Here is an 18,607-nt window from a genome sequence, read left to right on the forward strand (position 1 = left end):
GGGCCTGGGTTTGATCCCTGGTCGGGGAACTAGAACCCGCATGTATGCCACAACTAAGAGTTCACATGCCACAACTAAGGAGCCCTCATGTCGCAACTAAGAGTCTGCATCCCGCAACTGAGAAGTCTGCGTGCTGCAACTGAGAAGTCTGCATGCTGAAACTAAGACCCAGCGCAGCCAAAATAGATAAGTAAATAAATAAATACATTAAAAAACAAAACAAAAAGCCCCCAATTTATTTAACAAAACCTTAACTAGCACTAACTATGTACCAGGCACTGTTCTAAGAACTTTGCAAATATTAACTAATAACCACTATGAGATATGAGCTTCTGTCATTCCCTCTTAACTGATAAGGAAACTGAGGACAGAGAGGTTAGGTAATGTGTCCAGGGTCATGCAGCTAGTAAGTGCAGTGCCAGGGTTCAAATCCAGGTAGCCTGGCTCTAGAGCCCATAATCTTACCTATGACCTCTCTGTGTCTAACATTATCACTAATCCCTACAATGTTCCTGAGAAATGGATTAATCTCTGTTTAATTGTTTTGGAAACCTAGGCTCAGTGAGGTTAATTAATCAGCCCAAGGTCACACAGCTACTAATGGCACAGCCAGAATTTGTACCAGTACTGTCTGATATCAAACTCCACATTCTTTATGAGAAGCCTTGTTTGAATTGTGATATTTTCTGAGAACCTCCTCCAAGTAATTCATACATATTAATTCTTAGCTAAGTGTTCATTATAAACATTTCAGATTAGGAAAGTTGAAGAATAAAACTAAATGTCCTTCATCTATTTACTCTCAAGTTAATGCCTAAATAGTCATAGCCAAAATAGCGTGGAGGAAACAGTACTGCAATTATCAAAACCAATGAAAGGGACTTCCCTGGTGGTGCAGTGGTTAAGACTCCGGCCAATGCAAGGGACACGGGTTCGAGCCTTGGTCCGGGAAGATCCCACGTACCGCAGAGCAACTAAGCCTGTGTGTCACAACTACCGAAGCCCGCGCGCCTAGAGCCCATGCTCCGCAACAAGAGAAGCTACCACAGTGAGAAGCCCGCGCACCGCAATGAACAGTAGCCCCCCCTTCACTGCAACTAGAGAAAGCCTGCACACAGCAACAAAGACCCAACGCAGCCAAAAATAAATAAATACATTTATATATATATATATATAAAAAACTAATGAAAGCCAAAATTTCTTTGCATTCTGCCTCTTACTCTGAATATCCTAACACTTGTATTTTGCGACGGCTGTAGGTCTCATAATTGAGGCAATGAGCACACACAGGTGTGGGTGAATTCATGGCCCACCAGTGTCTGAAGTTTTTACCCGCTAGAGGAGCATAAACGAGAAACTGATTTCAAAGCCAAGTTTCTGTATTTATTAAAATGAACCACGTCTGATACTTCTATTCCATTTTCTGTCTTGTAAACAGAGACAAATGTTTTAATTTAAATCTAGTTTTGGTTTGCACTTCTTTTCAACTTCAACGTACAAGATGGTTAAAACAGTTCATTTATTCAGCCCATTTAGCAATTAAAGAGATCTTCATAAGCAGAATAAACAGAGATAGTATAATTTGAGAGAATAATTCTGTATTTTATTCTGAGGTTTTGTAATTTTTCCATGGAGCCCCATCTTTCCTACATGTATTAGATTTCTTTAAAATTCAAGAAGAATCCTCAGAGATCAGAAGACGATATTTTTAAAGGGAAGCAGGGCCATAAAAATTTTATAAAAATCTATGGATAAAAATAAATACCCTGGAGAAGTTCTTTTACAGCACTGGAACACATCTAAACTTCTGATGACATGTGGAATCCTCCATGATCTGGCTCTGCCTACCTGTCCAGGCTCTTTTCCTATCATTCCTCACTGGCACTTACGCTCCACTAGCCCTGGTCTGTAGTTTCCCTACACACTTTGAGTTCTCTGGCCTGCCTGCCTTTGCACGTGCTGATCCATTTGCCTGGAGCTGCCATTCCTACCTCACCCCCTCAACAAACTCTCCTCCTTTCTCCTTCTCTCCCCCAATCCCACCACAAATGCCTCCTTCTTAATCAAATCTTAGCTAATAATTTCCCTGATTCTTCCAGGCAAGTTAGTCTTCCTCCCAGCCTCATAGCCTGTATGACAGTTATCTTTTTATGTTATATTTACTTAAAGGTCTGGTTCTGGATTAACTCCTTGAGGTAAGAGCAGAGTTGAGTGTTTTTGTATTGCTGTTGTTTTTGTCTTGAAATATTTGAATCTCCAGGATTTAGCCCAGGAGCATAGTAGATACTTAATAAACATTTGCTAAAAGTTGGGGTAAATGGTGGTGAGGATGACAGAGAAAAAAATGTGGGCAATAAGAAATTTGAACGCTTAGCTATACTGTGTGTACATGTATGTGTGTGTGTGTATCCACTTGTGAGATATGGAATTAAGGACACTAAATGTATAAATATAGAATGATGGAACCCAAAATTCAGTTAGTGAGTACTACTTGAGGAATAACTGACAAACAATGTTTGGAAAATATAAGATGGTGCAGTGGAGGAAGCACAGATGCTGTGGTCAGAGAGATCTAGGCTTGAATTCCAGGTCTGCTACTTATTATCTGAATTGCCTTAGGAAGTTATTTAATCTCTTTGTGCTTCAGTTTTTTCATCTGAAAACAGAGTACCTGCAAATAACGAAGGCTCAATAAATGTTAGCTGTGATACTAGCTTAACCAGAGAGAACAACTTTAGGTCTCTGAGATTTTACCTGTCTTCTAGATAAAAATTAGAAGGTCTTGAATTTCAGATATTCAAAAATAAAAATAGCAAAAACAAACAAATAACTAGATTTCACATAATGACAGAAATACTGGGTTTATCTACCTATACTATAGGCCAGAATTATAGAAGACATTATTACAGCCAGGCAAAACTTGGTTATAACCTTAATGGAATATTCTGCCTATTTTGTTCGCAAGGTTTTTTGATGTTCTATTTTGACACTGTAATTCCTATAGCATATGACTCCCACCTCTAACCTTTCTTTCTCTGCCTGAAATGACTCCCAGAACTCCTTTAAGGTATTGTTTTTGTGAAAGGTTTGTTTTGGCAATAAAGGAATGTAAAGGTGAAGCTACAGAGTAAAGAACTTCAAAAAAACAAGAGTCCTCTCTGAAAAGGACAATTTTAGGGCAGCTGATGCTTTCAAGGAGAAGTAAACAAAAAATTACAGGGAAGTGCACTACAGAAAGTTTGCAAAAAGGAGTGAAATGAATGAGACCAATGGAAGGGCCAAAAGAAGAAGGAAAACTGGGAGAAATGAACATACATTATAAATTACAGAAACACTAATACTGTATTTTTAAAACAAAAAATATAAATCAGTACAAATCTTCATATATAATGGGAATGTAGCAAATTAACTTAAAAAACACTCTTATTCAGGTAATTCCATTAGGAAAAAAAAAAAATCACAGACTACAGAATGAAAAATCCATTACTTCCCTGAAACAAATGTGACATTGGCATTTAAAATTAATTATTAAAATTAAAGTAAGTAAAAGTTAAAGTAAGTAAAAATTATTTGCCTTCCCTAAAATGCCCAAGTCGAAAATGAGTGATAAATGGCATAGAAATAAACCAGTTAAATGTACAAATCAGAGGCTTTTCACTTATATTTTATACCACAGTGCAGCAAACGAAGGCAGTTGTTTTCTCCCTAAACTTAGTGAGTCCAGTGAGTATCCAACCTAGCTAGTCAACCACTTCTTGGTCAGCTTTTCTCATGTGGATGCCTCTGTCCCTCTTTAATACCCTAAGACAAAACACCACTGCTTACAACTTTGCTAAGCTTTTGCTTTGTGCCCCTTATTTTCTTCCAAACCCTAACCAGAATAAATCTCTCTCTCTCCTTCCCACACCTACAACCTGTACTGCTGTACTCTAGCACACACCCACATTTTCTTAATTGGACTACTGCATTAGGTTCCTGATTAGTCTTCCTGTCTTCAGTCTCACCCCCATCTCTCACCTATCTTCACTCTGTGGCCAGAGAGACATCTTTCTAACATGCAAATCTAATCATCTCGTCCCAGTCCCACTTCATCTCCATCCCCGCCCTAAAATTTCCAATAGGCTATGCTCCCTATTACCTACAGAATAAACTCTAAAATCTTTTTCATGGCCTTCAAGACCTTTCATATTCTGATCTTCGCCTACCTGCTCTTCCTGTATCAATCCCCCATAACTACAGATTTTACATTTAACTAATATTGAGCAATGGTTCCCCACCATTACAATTTCAATCTCTTTCTCTCTCTTGTACCTGTGGTTATTTACACAGTTCGCCTGTCCTGCTTCTGTTTATCTCCCTGGCAAGCTTCTAACTCATCTCTCAAGCCTAAATTCAAAGAGTTCCTTCTTTGTGCAGCTTCCTGACTTCTCAGGTAGACTGACGTTCCTACATCTATATCCCTATTGCACTCTGTACATATATTTTTGGGCAACTATTATATTGTATTTTCATTATTCTTATTTCCCCACCAGACTTTTAAGATCACAGGAAATGACTTTTTGATTTGTATCCATAGTACCTAGCATAGCACAGTACCTGACACATAAGTATTTATTGACTGAATGAGAGTTTTGACCATGTGAAAAAGGAAACTTGGAATATAAAATATTTATAAAAGATTTTGCCAATTGTGAAAAGGGTAGGAGGAAAAGTAGCAAAATAATCCTTAGTCTCCATGTTATAAATCAAAACCCTATTGTATCGGAAGAAGGCAAGGTGCTTTTGTGTCGCCAGTAGTTCTCATTCTACTGCCGTTACCGCCTTTGTCATTCTTCTGTCTACAATCTCTTTGCAGCCACCAGTCATAATTAAGAGAGCAGGGTAGAGCGCCAGCAACCTATGCTACTCCTCCAGCCCTATCAGCCCCTCCAATCACTCACACACTCAGTGGAGTGCCACAAAGGGGCGTGAACACAAATCAGACTGAGGATACAAATCAGACCCCAGTTGTAGTCCTGCCGTGGTGTGCGTTGATAAGGAACTTATTTCCCTTACTTTTCATTATTACACATAGGACTAAGGAAATGAATAAAATACACTCTGAGAGAGCTTGGTGTCATGGGTTGAGGCTCCTGAATCTCTGCCTGAAGGTCTGTTTCTGCACCCTGAGTGCCATGGCTCATATCTGATCACGTTAGAGCCAGCTGTGTCCCAGTTACCTGCTATTTTGATATTCATGTTGTTATCCAGCAGGAGATTTTCAGCCTTGAGGTCACGGTGCACAATCTTCCGACCGTGACAGTAATCAACAGCAGACAGGATTTGCCAGAATTTGCGCCTCGCCTCAGACTCATTTAACCGGCCGTGATTAGCAAGGTAGTCTGTAAAAGAAGAAAGAATCGAGAATTATTCACACACACCAAAAAACCCCACGATTAGTATTCAGGATTTTTTTTTTCCCTCAAAAAGTTCTTTTAGAATCTCAAAATTAGTTAATAACAATAATAATAAAAGAATGAATGAAGGGAAATACAGCACACAGAGACTGAAGTTCAAGACCTTGGTTAAGTACATTTTCCTCTCTGTGCCTCAACTTCCTCAATCATAAAATGAGAGGGTTGGTTTTTTTTATTTTAATTGACTTATAGTAGATGTACAATATCATGTAAGTTACAAGTGTACAATATAGTAATTCACAATTTTTAAAGGCTATACTCCATTTATAGTTAGCCTATAAAATACAGGCTATATTCCCCGTGTTGTACAATATATCCTGGTAGATTGTTTTTACCTAATAGTCTGTATCTCTTAATCCCCTTACTCCTATATTGCCCCTCCCTCCTTCCCTCTCCCCACTGGTAATCACTACTTTGTTCCCTATATCTGAGTCTGCTTCTTTTTTGTTATATTCACTAGTTTCTTGTATTTTTTAGATTCCACATATAAGTGATATCATACAGTAAACAAACAACAAAAAAAGTTCTTTTAATAATGAGAGTTAGTGTTCAAGTAAAACGCTGTTTTCCAAGTTCCTTGCCCTGAGAAAAGTAATTCCAATCATATTTTCACTGGAGCCCAGATACGTGGAGAGAGCCCAAGACCAGACAACAGCAACTGGCATAATATTCACAGTACAATTCAAAATGCTTTTTTAGGTTAAGAGATACAAACTACCATGTATAAAATAAACAAGCAACCAGTATATATTGTACAGCACAGGGAAATAGAGTCAATATTTTGTAATAACTTTAAATGGGGTAAATCTGTAAAAATACTGAATCAATATGTTGTAAACCTGAAACTAATCATATTATAAATCAACTATACTTCAATTTAAAAAATGTCTTTTAAAGCCCAAACACTCTCTCTGTTCTTTGTTCAAAAATTTACTGAATATTTTTCCTAACTACATTTTAAAACTAAAATTTATTTAAAACAAAGAACATGAATAAATTCTGACATCTCATCAGGTGAGGGATATCTTTCCTTTAAACAACCATTCATGAAGTTATTGTACAAACCACCTGTAAAAGGAGATACGACGGTCCCTGAAAGTAACTTAAATAATTCGCACCCTGTTCTCCTAATCAGTGGAGCAATTCTGATATACCCCAAAACATGCAGACTTGTTCTCAAAACCATGTTCTTTAAACGAATATACTGTGCAAGATACATTAGCTATTTTTTTTTTGCGGTATGCGGGCCTCTCACTGCTGTGGCCTCTCCCATTGCGGAGCACAGGCTCCAGACGCGCAGGCCCAGCGGCCATGGCTCACGGGTCCAGCCGCTCCGCGGCATATGGGATCCTCCCAGACTGGGGCTCGAACCCGTATCCCCTGCATCGGCAGGCGGACTCTCAACCACTGCGCCACCAGGGAGGCCCTACATTAGCTATTTTTGTGCTATGTTATAATATCTATTAAAGCAGTTTATTTGACAATTAATTCTGTACGAATTAATTCTGTATGAATTCAATAAAACTAAACACTACAATTTATTCAAGTTTTACCTGAAGATCTAAAAGCCCTCTGAAATGGTCTTTTGAGGGAAACGGGGTCAACATAAACCTTGAAAGGCTTTTTCCTATTTAAGATTATCTTATGAAGTTAGGAACTGTATGAGTGCATCAATATTGATAGTCACCTTCACATATTTTCTGCTCTAGGCTTTGGTTTTACTAGTTTTTAAATTCCATGCCTTGGTTCATGCCATCCTCAATATTTATTATAAAATTTACTAACATGTGTACAGTAGTTTACAGTTTATAAAGCATGTTCATGTCACAGTATCTCACTTAATCTTCCTAAAAGCCCTCTATAACTACTACTCTAAGTCCCATTTTGTAGATGAGGAAACTGAAGATCAGAGTCATTAAGTAATCTGGCTGAATTCAGACAACTGGTAAGTGAATGGCTGATCTGGAACCAGAACCTTTGAAAAAAACTTTTAAAATACTGTAACAAGTGGGCTTCCCTGGTGGCGCAGTGGTTGAGAGTCCGCCTGCTGATTGCAGGGGACATGGGTTCGTGCCCCGGTCCGGGAAGATCCCACATACCGCGGAGCGGCTGGGCCCGTGAGCCATGGCCGCTGAGCCTGCACGTCCGGAGCCTGTGGTCCGCAACGGGAGAGGCCGCAGCAGTGAGAGGCCCATGTAACGCAAAAAACCCCCCCCAAAAATCAAAAAAAAAAACAAACCTGTAACAAGCTTCTTTACTAGACTCCTGCTGAAATCCTAACTATCCTTCCAAAACCCTGCTCAAATGCCACCTTGCCCTAAAACAGTCCCTCATCACTCAGGCAGTAATAATCTCTTTCCTCTGAACTCCTTATCACTTATAACACACTGCCTCACACTTTAATTATCTGTATATATATCATAATATCTCAATGTGCATGCACATCTGGGTGCACATGCAGACACAAACGGCCCTAATTCTAACACTCTGTGTATAAGAAAATAAAAGATACCATCATTTAAGCTTCCTGAGGATAGGGGCCATGTCATCCTCTTCTGCACTCCCCACACTGCTTAGCACTATGCACGAAACAGCACAGGTGAAGTTCTTACTAAATACTTGTCTGACTAGTGTCTTAATATGGATGGTATCATGAAACGTTCCAAAAAGAGTATTATAAAAGTGTGGAGTAGGAGTGCTATACTCTACATGTTATAGGCTTTAAATGTAAGTGAACATTTTGTATATTTTTCTATATCTGCTAGTATCACAAATCAAGATGATCAGCTCGTCACAACTCCCCTTTGCCTTTACAGAGCACACACAGTAGCCATTCATACTTGTGAAGGGGAAAAAAAGATCACTTAAGAACAAATATGTAGACTTTTCAGCCAAAATGTCCAAACTGATATCAGAGCGACTATGTCTAAGTAAACTGGCAAGTGAACAGTGTGCTTTCCATTCATAAGAGTACACCAGAGCCTCATTTCTATACTGGATGAGCTGGGAAATCTAATAAAGGATTGGATCCTTGGGCAAACAGAAATTCCCAAGGGGAATTCAATACGTTTTCTGTAAGGGATTATCTTTTGGCTAGTTAGTAATATCTTTCCTAAGATTCCACACAAATGCTACTTAAACTGTATCTATCACTAAATGAGACAATTTTTTCACAAATGATTGACTTCTCCAAATAGACAAAATTTCTTCCTGTTGAAAATTCTGCGTCAGTAGGTCAATGGGAAAGATTTTTGAGATTTTGACAACACAGAGAAACCTAACAGATCCAACGTGAACAAGTACAAGTTAATACATGTGGAAAAATAACCTGAACTATTGCCTACAAAATGAGTCTTGGGAAGCACAGTAGAATCTACAGTAATTGTTTTTTGAAGAGATCAGTCCAAACTGGAACCGCTACAGCCAAGGGGGTGAAAAAGCTTTGAAGCCTGGCAGGAAGGGGACTGTCTGAAAAAGAAAGGTGTGGTATATCTGAACCTAAAATTACCGTTTGAAGCTACAGTCATCACATGTCAATAAGCCTGTAACAAACCGTGAGAAAAATGACAACATCCACGTTCCAGAGATTAAGAGACCAACTATTTAAAGAGATGGTATTTTCACTTATTAAGTGAAAATCTCAGCAAGTATTTCAGCATATCTATGATTTTCCCCACTCTTTATGATTTCTGCAGTGTAAATAAACATCCTCCAAAACTATACTATTTGCTGAGAGATGAGAAAGTAACTGAGGCAAAAACCTGTGGCTGCAAATTACATGAGTTTAGGTTTAGTATATCATTCCCATGAGGGGCACTGTTATCAATCCAAGCTCAAATTAATGCACAAGGTCTAAAGAGAATATGCAAAAAGCACACATCTCACATTAAAAAACTACTAAATTATGGTAACAGAAAAAACTTATATACTATACATAGAGAATCCAAAAGATGCTACCAGAAAACTACTAGAGCTAATCAATGAATTTGGTAAAGTTGCAGGATACAAAATTCATGCACAGAAATCTCTTGCATTCCTATACACTAATGATGAAAAATCTGAAAGAGAAATTAAGGAAACACTTCCATTTACCATTACAACAAAAAGAATAAAGTACCTAGGAATAAACCTACCTAAGGAGACAAAAGACCTGTATGCAGAAAACTAGAAGACACTGATGAAAGAAATTAAAGATGATACAAACAGATGGAGAGATATACCATGTTCTTGGATTGGAAGAATCAACATTGTGAAAATGACTATACTACCCAAAGCAATCTACAGATTCAATGTAATCCCTATCAAACTACCAACGGCATTTTTCACAGAACAAGAACAAAAAATTTCACAATTTGTATGGAAACACAAAAGACCCCGAATAGCCAAAGAATCTTGAGAAAGAAAAATGGAGCTGGAGGAATCAGGCTCCCAGACTTCAGATGATATTACAAAGCTACAGTAATCAAGATAGTACGGTAGTGCACAAAAACAGAAATATAGATCAATGGAACAGGATAGAATGCCCAGAGATAAACCCACGCACATATGGTCACCTTATCTTTGATAAAGGAGGCAAGAATATACAATGGAGAAAAGACAGCCTCTTCAATAAGTGGTGCTGGGAAAACTGGACAGCTACATGTGAAAGAATGAAATTAGAACACTCCCTAACACCATACACAAAAATAAACTCAAAATGGATTAAAGACCTAAATGTAAGGCCAGACACTATAAAAACTCTTAGAGGAAAACATAGGCAGAACACTCTATGACATACATCACAGCAAGATCCTTTTTGACCCACCTCCTCCTAGAGAAATGGAAATAAAAACAAAAATAAACAAGTGGGACCTAATGAAACTTCAAAGCTTTTGCACAGCAAAAGAGACCATAAACAAGACGAAAAGACAACCCTCAGAATGGGAGAAAATATTTGCAAATGAAGCAACTGACAAAGGATTAATCTCCAAAATTTATAAGCAGCTCATGCAGCTCAATAGCAAAAAAAAAAACAACCCAATCCAAAAATGGGCAGAAGACCTAAATAGACATTTCTCCAAAGAAGATATACAGATTGCCAACAAACACATAAAGGATGTTCAACATCACTAGTCATTAGAGAAATGCAAATCAAAACTACAAGATATCACCTCACATCGGTCAGAAGGGCCATCATCAAAAAATCTACAAACAATAAATGCTGGAGAGGGTGTGGAGAAAAGGGAACCCTCTTGCACTGTTGGTGAGAATGTAAATTGATACAGCCACTATGGAGAACAGTATGGACGTTCCTTAAAAAACTAAAAATAGAACTACCATATGACCCAGCAATCCCAATACTGGGCATACACCCCTAGAAAACCATAATTCAAAAAGAGTCATGTACCACAATGCTCATTGCAGCACTATTTACAATAGCCAGGACATGGAAGGAACCTAAGTGTCTATCGACAGATGAGTGGATAAAGAAGATGTGGTACATACATACAATGGAATATTACTCAGCCATAAAAGGAAATGAAATTGAGTTATTTGCAGTGAGGTGGATGGACCTAGAGACTGTCATACAGAGTGAAGTAAGTCAGAAAGAGAAAATCAAACACCGTATGTTAACACATATATATGGAATCTAAAAAAAAAAAAAGTTTTGAAGAACCTCGGGGCAGGACAGGAATAAAGACACAGATGTAGAGAATGGACTTGAGGACATGGGGAGGCAGAAGGGTAAGCTGGGACGAAGTGAGAGAGTGGCATGGATATATATACACTACCAAATGTAAAACAGATAGCTAGTGGGAAGCAGCTGCGTGGCACAGGGAGATCAGGTAGGTGCTTTGTGTCCACCTCGAGGGGTGGTATAGGGAGGGTGGGAGGGAGACGCAAGAGGGAGGAGAAATGGGGATAAATGTGTATCTATAGCTGATTCACTTTGTTATACAGCAGAAACTAACACACCATTGTAAAACAATTATACTCCAGTAAAGATGGTAAAAAAAAAAGAACTTATGAGTGTAATAGCAATTCTCTATACTAATTGCCTATGTGTGTATTTTTGATGACTGGATACAGTTTAAAAAATTCTTCTTGCCTATGTTTACATTTGTTCTGATTGTTAAGTGAAATGTAATTTTATGTTTGTTGGTTTTAATTACAAAACTCTTTAAGGCTATATTTTGTATGTCCTCCCCCACCCCCCAATTTTGCTCTTATGGTAACTGATTTTTATTGTATTTTTACAAAAATCATGGTCTGTGACAGACAGGCCAATCAAAAAAATTGGTGTTTCAACACTGATAATTGAGAAATACTGATAATTTGAGAAATACTGGGATAGACAAGTAAACAGGCAATTACAATAAACTGTGATAAAGGCTAGCACAGGAATAAATATATCTTAATAAGTATTTCTGCATTTTAAATTTAAAATTTTTTATTATAGAAGTTTCAAACATACATGAAAGTAGAGAAAATATTGGGTTGGCCAAAAAGTGCCTTCGGTTTTTAAGTAAAAATAAAAGACACATTTTTCATTTTCACCAAGAAGTTTATTGAACAATGTATTCACCCTTCTGTTCTACTACCTTCTGCTGTTTTGCAGGTTAAGTTCATAATTCCATCTTCCCAAAACGTTTTATCTCTGAGCAAAGAACTGTTCCAGGTGCCTTTTACAGTCTTCCAGGGAACTGAAATTTTTTTCCATTAAGAGAATTTTGTAAAGACCTAAATAAATGGACATCCAAGGTGCAACATCTGGTGAATATGGTGGATGAATCAGAACTTCCCAGCCAAGCTGTAAATTTTTGCCTGGTCATCAAAGAAGCACGTGGTCTTGCATTATCCTGATGGAAGATTATGCATTTTCTGTTGACTAATTCCGGACGCTTTTCGTTGAGTGCTGCCTTCGGTTGGTCTAATTGGGAGCAGTACTTGTTGGAATTAATCATTTGGTTTTCTGGAAGGAGCTCATAATAGAGGACTTCCAATCCCACCATATACACATCACCTTCTTTGGATGAGGACTGGCCTTTGGTATGGTTGGTAGTGGTTCATTTTGTTTGCCCCATGATCTCTTCCATTTCACATTATTGTAGTGTCCATTTTTCATAGCCCGTCACAATTTGTTTTTAAAAAAGGAATGTTTTCATTACGTTTAAGTAGAGAATTGCATGCGGAAATATGGTCCAGAAGGTTTTTTTCGCTTAACTTATGTGGAACCCAAATATCAAAGTGATTAACATAACCAAGCTGGTGCAAATGATTTTTAGAGCTTGATTTGGGTCTTTTGAGTACGTCAGCTATCTCCCGCGTGGTACAATATTGATTGTTCCCAATTAATGTCTCGATTTGATCACTATCAACTTCAACTGGTCTACCTGACTGTGGAGCATCGTCCAGTAAGAAATCTCTAGCACGAAACTTCGCAAACCACTTTTGACACGTTCGATCAGTCACAGCACCTCCTCTATACACTGCACAAATCTGTTTTTGCATTTCCGTTGAGTTTTTACCTTCCTTGAAATAATAAAGCATATGCTGAAAATGTTGCTTTTTTTCTTCCATCTTTAATATTAAAATGGCTACACAAAAATTCGCCAATTTTGATGTCTTTTTTAAATGCATGCTGATGTGACAACTGTCACATACAATCTAACAAAATTGTTTTGAACGAAGTTAAAGACAACTAAGTGCTTCCAGAGCCATCTTACGGAAAAAACTGAATGAACCTTTTGGCCAACCCAATAATATAATGAATCCTCCAGATTTAAAAGTTATCAACATTTTGCCATACTTGCTTCATTTATCCTTTTTTTCCTTTCTTTCCTTCCTTCTTCCCTCTCTCCTTCTTTCCTTCCTTCTTCTTTTTTGTTGTAGTAACCTAAGGCAAATCATTTTGTTTCACCCTAAATACTTTTTACATATCTCTAAAATAAATGGCATTTTCTTACACAACCACAGTACCATTATTACACCTAACAAAATGAACAACTCTTTTAATACCATCTAATATGCAGTTTGAATTCAAATCTCCCCAGCTGGTTTATTTGAGTCAGGATCCAAATAAGATGTATATTTTGTATTTGCTTATTTTGTCTTTGCAATCCTTTTATTCTGGAACAGCCCCCCACTGCCACCCCCACCTTCCTTTTTTTTTTTTCCCATGCTACTGACTTCTTAAAGAAACTGGGTCAGCCTCATGATATTATTTAACATATTCTTCTATCTTCCATATTTCCTATAATATGGAATTCAAGTATAAAGTATAGAATAGATTCAGGTTTAAATTTTTTTGGAGGGTGGTGAGAATATGTCATAGGTGCATCTACTTGGATAAATATAACGTGGTTCTCCTGCATTTAGGAATGCTAAGATTGATCAGTGAGTTCGGGGGTGGGGGAGTGGTAATACCTTGATCCTTCAATTAAAGATTCTCATCACTTTTCCTCCTAATATGGCTCTCAAGCTCCAGTGTACGTCAGAACCCTTAGTGGGTTTGTTACAACAAATTACTGGGACCTACCTTCAGAGCTCCTGATAAAGTAGGTGTTGGAAAGGGCCCCAAAATTCATATATTTTTAAGAGGTGCCCAGGGGAAGCTTAAGATATTGGAACAGGGGCCACACTTTGAGACCACAGCACTAATATTAATATTTATTGGTACCTTAATCAATTATTTCATTGGGGTTACAAAATTGTGAGTTTCTAATTTTGTTTTATTCCTGCTACATTTATTAGATGAAATTTTTCTGCTGTCAGTAAGGGCTATTTAGTTATCCTGAAATACAACTAAAACAGGTCAAGAAGTATGAATGCTTAATTCTTCCTCATTAAGTAACAATTTTCAGAGTAAGGGGATGGCACGCTAGCTACTTTCAATGATAACTAGTAAGATTTGTGTTTATTTTTTAGCTTGCTTTTTTTTCTCTCTCTCTTTTATGATTCTCTAAAGTATCATAATGACTGCATGGATTTTTATATGTTCTACTATTTCAATCAACTACAGTCATCGCTCGTTTTGATGCTCAAATTTTCCCATCTTTGACCAGTGGGAACCCCTTTATACTGTTTTTTTTTTAAAAACATGACCACAGAAATAATGCCTTTGTTGCCTTCTGGCAGAATAAAAATGTCTGATGCTTATCTTGAATACTTCCTGCCCCCAACCAGGAATCAGTAATTTTTTTCAAGAAGCCTTGGTTGTTTTTACTGGGAAATGGTATCTGGGTGCTCAAGGCACTTTCTACTACTGGGTTGGTACAGTTTCTAAGCCTTTTCAGGGACAGACTAGGAAATAAGTGGGGAAAAAAAAATAAATGAATTCATTCCCTTTCAAATTTGGCATTATAGGAATTACTTTTCTTTGATTTTTATATTTGTATTTCTTTTTCTCTTATATAAAAGATCCTGGTTCTTAACATAAATTACTTGCTTTATCCTACAATACACATGAAATAGTTTCAAAATAGCTATACTAATACTACTACTAACAAGAAAATTACTGATGAAGTTGAAAAGCTAACATTTCTTTGCAGCTCTTTTTATCTTGAGATTATATTGTCCTAAGAATATACTGTTTTATCTAAATACTATCTTTTAAAGCTACTTAAAAGCTAGTTCTGTGTGGTGTGTTGCTAACGTGATATAAAGATAGTATACTTATGTGCTTGTTTACAAATATTACGGGTTATTTTTCTTTCTCCTCGTTGATTTAACCTTATTTTTTGATCACGTAAAATACTTACCTGTTGTTTAATATGATGCTGAAGTTAAAACTATGTAATAAGGGACTTCCCTGGTGGCACAGTGGTTAAGAATCCGCCTGCCAATGCAGGGGACACGGGTTCAAGTCCTGGTCCAGGAAGATCCCACATGCCGCGGAGCAACTAAGCCCGTGAGCCACAACTACTGAGCCTGTGTGCCACAATTAGTGACGCCCACGCACCTAGAGCTCATGCTCCGCAACAAGAGAAGCCACTGCAATGAGAAGCCCGTGCACTGCAAGGAAGAGTAGCCCCCCCCACACTGCAACTAGAGAAAGCCTGTGCGCAGCAACGAAGACCCAACGCAGCCAAAAATAATTAACAAACAAACAGTGTAATAAGATATAGTCTGAGAAGACCTGCTTCCATCCCTGTTTCCTTCCTCTGCCTATAGGTAACTGTTTTTATTAGTGTTTGGCTTACCCTTTCTGTGTTTCATTTTATATGTGACAATATGTATATATATCTCACACTAAAACGTTTATCCCTTCTTTTCTCCACTTCGTAGCATTATATAGAAATCTTCCACATTCCTTTTACAGCACTGCAGATACTTTTAGTATTTAATAGTACGGTGCTAAGATTGAAGGCTCAGGAGTCAGGCTGCCTGGGTTCAAATTCTGTCTTTACAAACTTGCTAACTATGTGAACTTAAGCAAATTACTTAACCTCCCAAAACCTTCATTTGGTAATCCAAAAATGGTAATAATAATAGAATCCACCTCACGTAAAGATTAAATGAAAAAAAAGCAATTAAAAAAGAAAAAAACCTCTTCATGGTGCCTTGACACACATAAATGCTCAAAACATTAGCTGCTATTATTTCAACTATGATTATTACTATTGCTGTTGTTATTATATTTTCAGGGGTTGACTCAGGCTACCTTCCTTTTCTAACTACTATCTACCCATTAGCCCCTTATGATATGATTTGTTTCACACTCCACCGACCTTGCTTTAAAGTTCCTGGCAACTTCCCTAGGCTAAAGCCAACTACCTTTCCTCAGTTCTCATCTTTTATGACCTTTCAATTATATTTTATACTTAACTGGTTTCCAAAATAAACATCTCTCCCTGTTGATTCTGTGTCCGTCTGGTTTTCCTCCAACTCTTTCACTAACTGGCTCTTCTTTCTCTTCTAACCACATAAACCTATCATAGTATAGTTCTGGCTTTTTGTTTTTCTTTTTCTATACTCCTTCCCTCTTAGAATTAACTCTCACCTTCCTGTGGGTAATCTTTGATCTGCTTTATTCTTAGCTGGATGATTTTAGTTTTCTTTCATACTTTTCTCATTTGTTGCCTGTCTCAGGGATACCTCTTCAGTCACTCCAGTCAAAATATGTCTTAACATCTGGCCTGGAACTTTCTGGTCACAGACTCTATTGAGAATCTAATGAAAATTACACTTACATACAAACACACACATAAAATTTTATGTGCAATTTCAAGGGGGTCTATAAAATCTTAAGTTTAATCAAGGTTAGGAAATTCTTCCTTGGAGGATTTCATTCCCTGATTAGAATTTTTATAAAAATAACCTCCAGATCTGCCAAGCACATTTGACCTTTCAGCAGCTACTCTATTGTGTATTTAAACAGATTTTTCTTTCTGCTACTGCAGTGTTATCAAGACTGAGCTCATCCTTCTTTTTATAAACTTCATTACCACCTTCTAAGTCACTATAACTATCATCTTACAGTCACTCAACCTCAAAAATTCAAGAGTCATCTTCTACCAACCCCTGAATTAAGTATAGCTGAAGCCCCAATAAGTAGGTTTCAAGATTTAAATGGTATAATTAATCAATGTTTTCATATTGCTTTTATAGATTGTAAGTCTAGATTTCAGGGCACAGTGCGTGACATAATAAATGCTCAGTAAATCTTAGTTGCTCTCAACATCATCATCATCAACATCATCATCATCATTATCACCACCACCACCACCACCACCACGTGGCATCCCTTATCTTTCCCCAGGGATAAGGAGCAGTTTTCCGAGCCTCTTAGCAAAGTAGAGAAACCAAGCCAGCTGACTCTTCTCAAATTTCAGGAATGTCAGAATCTTTGAATGACTACCTTTAAGCTTAATGCTCTTCGGCCAGAAATTATTAGCATCCCTTCAAGCTGGAGCTGAGTAACAGTCCAAAAGATTAATACTTTATGCGATTAAATATTTAATATTATGTTAAAAAGATTTAATTTGTAATTTCATCAATCTAATCTGGGAGTAAAGTAAAAAGGCTGATGCCAGTTTAATATTTTATGCTTAAATAGCCTTAAAAAAATACCCCACCTCATATAATTAAATCCCGGTCAGAGGTTCCTAACCCACAAATTTACAAAGACTTCACATTTCTAATTACTAAATTTGAAGAGAGATTGCATTTTCAGGAATGTGACCATTATGAATCCTGAAGCTCCAGTAAGGTAATCAAAATTGGTTCATTTGTTCTCTTCAAAATACTTTGAAGATCCATAAGTTTCCATCCCCAAATTCAAATCTCTATTCATCTTTTTCTCTAACATTCCTTTCCTCTAATCAGTACAAAATATTACTATAAAATAAAACTCTATCTCACTGTAGATCAAGACTCTAGTCTTTGTCAATTTAGCCTGTGCTGGTTCTAGCCAATTACTCTTGGAAAAAATATAATTAAGAAAGGAAGGTCCATTAAATAAAAACCTGAAAAACAGTTTTTAGCACATTAATATATGTACCACCTTACACTGTAAACACTAATAGAAAATGGATTAGGTGTATGATCCATATTGAATTAGGATAACATGGGTTATCCTAATTTTAAATATTAGATTATAATATTACTTATACTATTAAATTACATTAAACTTTTAACCTTGAGATACATTTATGAATATGAAACCATAGATTTTAAAACATTTTGCTTTTTTCTGTTCATTTTTGTAAGTATATAATCATTTCAAATTGGGTGTTTGTCAAAAATTAAAGGAAATTGTTGCTTGTGGTATATACTCCGGCAATTTAGTTGTGCTTTCAGCAATTTCCCTACATTAGACTGTTCGCATCTGTTAGACTCTGAATCAGTTCTTCAAGCTATGTGGAACTACTGAAACAAACCACGATCTTCTGAGAAGTAAGATGAGTTTTTAGTTACAGAGTTTAAAGTTTTAAAGATTATTTACAATCAACTTCTGTGACTCTACTTTTAAGTTTTCAGCAACACTTAAAAGCAAATATGGTCAAACTTTTCTAACATTACATATAAACCACACATAGAAGCCAACAGACTGCAATATCTGATGATAGTAATTGATGCAAACAAACTGATGACTTCAAAAAATTGTTGTATGTTTAAAAAACACATAAGTAAAATAAATCTCTGATTTCCTTGTACCTAGGAAGATATCA

The 18,607-nt window shown here is 37.0% G+C and overlaps 1 protein-coding gene across 1 annotated transcript in view; it reads right to left on the reverse strand.

The window, feature by feature from the left end:
* Positions 1-18,607, reverse strand: part of SIK2 (salt inducible kinase 2) — a gene marked incomplete at both ends in the record, with an annotated part of 126,773 nt that overhangs the window by 36,597 nt on the left and 71,569 nt on the right. Inside the window, one exon of the mRNA XM_079708818.1 lies at positions 5,220-5,381. Within this exon, the coding sequence (XP_079564944.1) occupies positions 5,220-5,381 (162 nt within the window). The remainder of the gene's footprint in view (positions 1-5,219; positions 5,382-18,607) is intronic.

Source organism: Hyperoodon ampullatus, assembly GCF_949752795.1.
Source record: "Hyperoodon ampullatus genome assembly, chromosome: 7".
NCBI lineage: Eukaryota > Metazoa > Chordata > Mammalia > Artiodactyla > Ziphiidae > Hyperoodon > Hyperoodon ampullatus.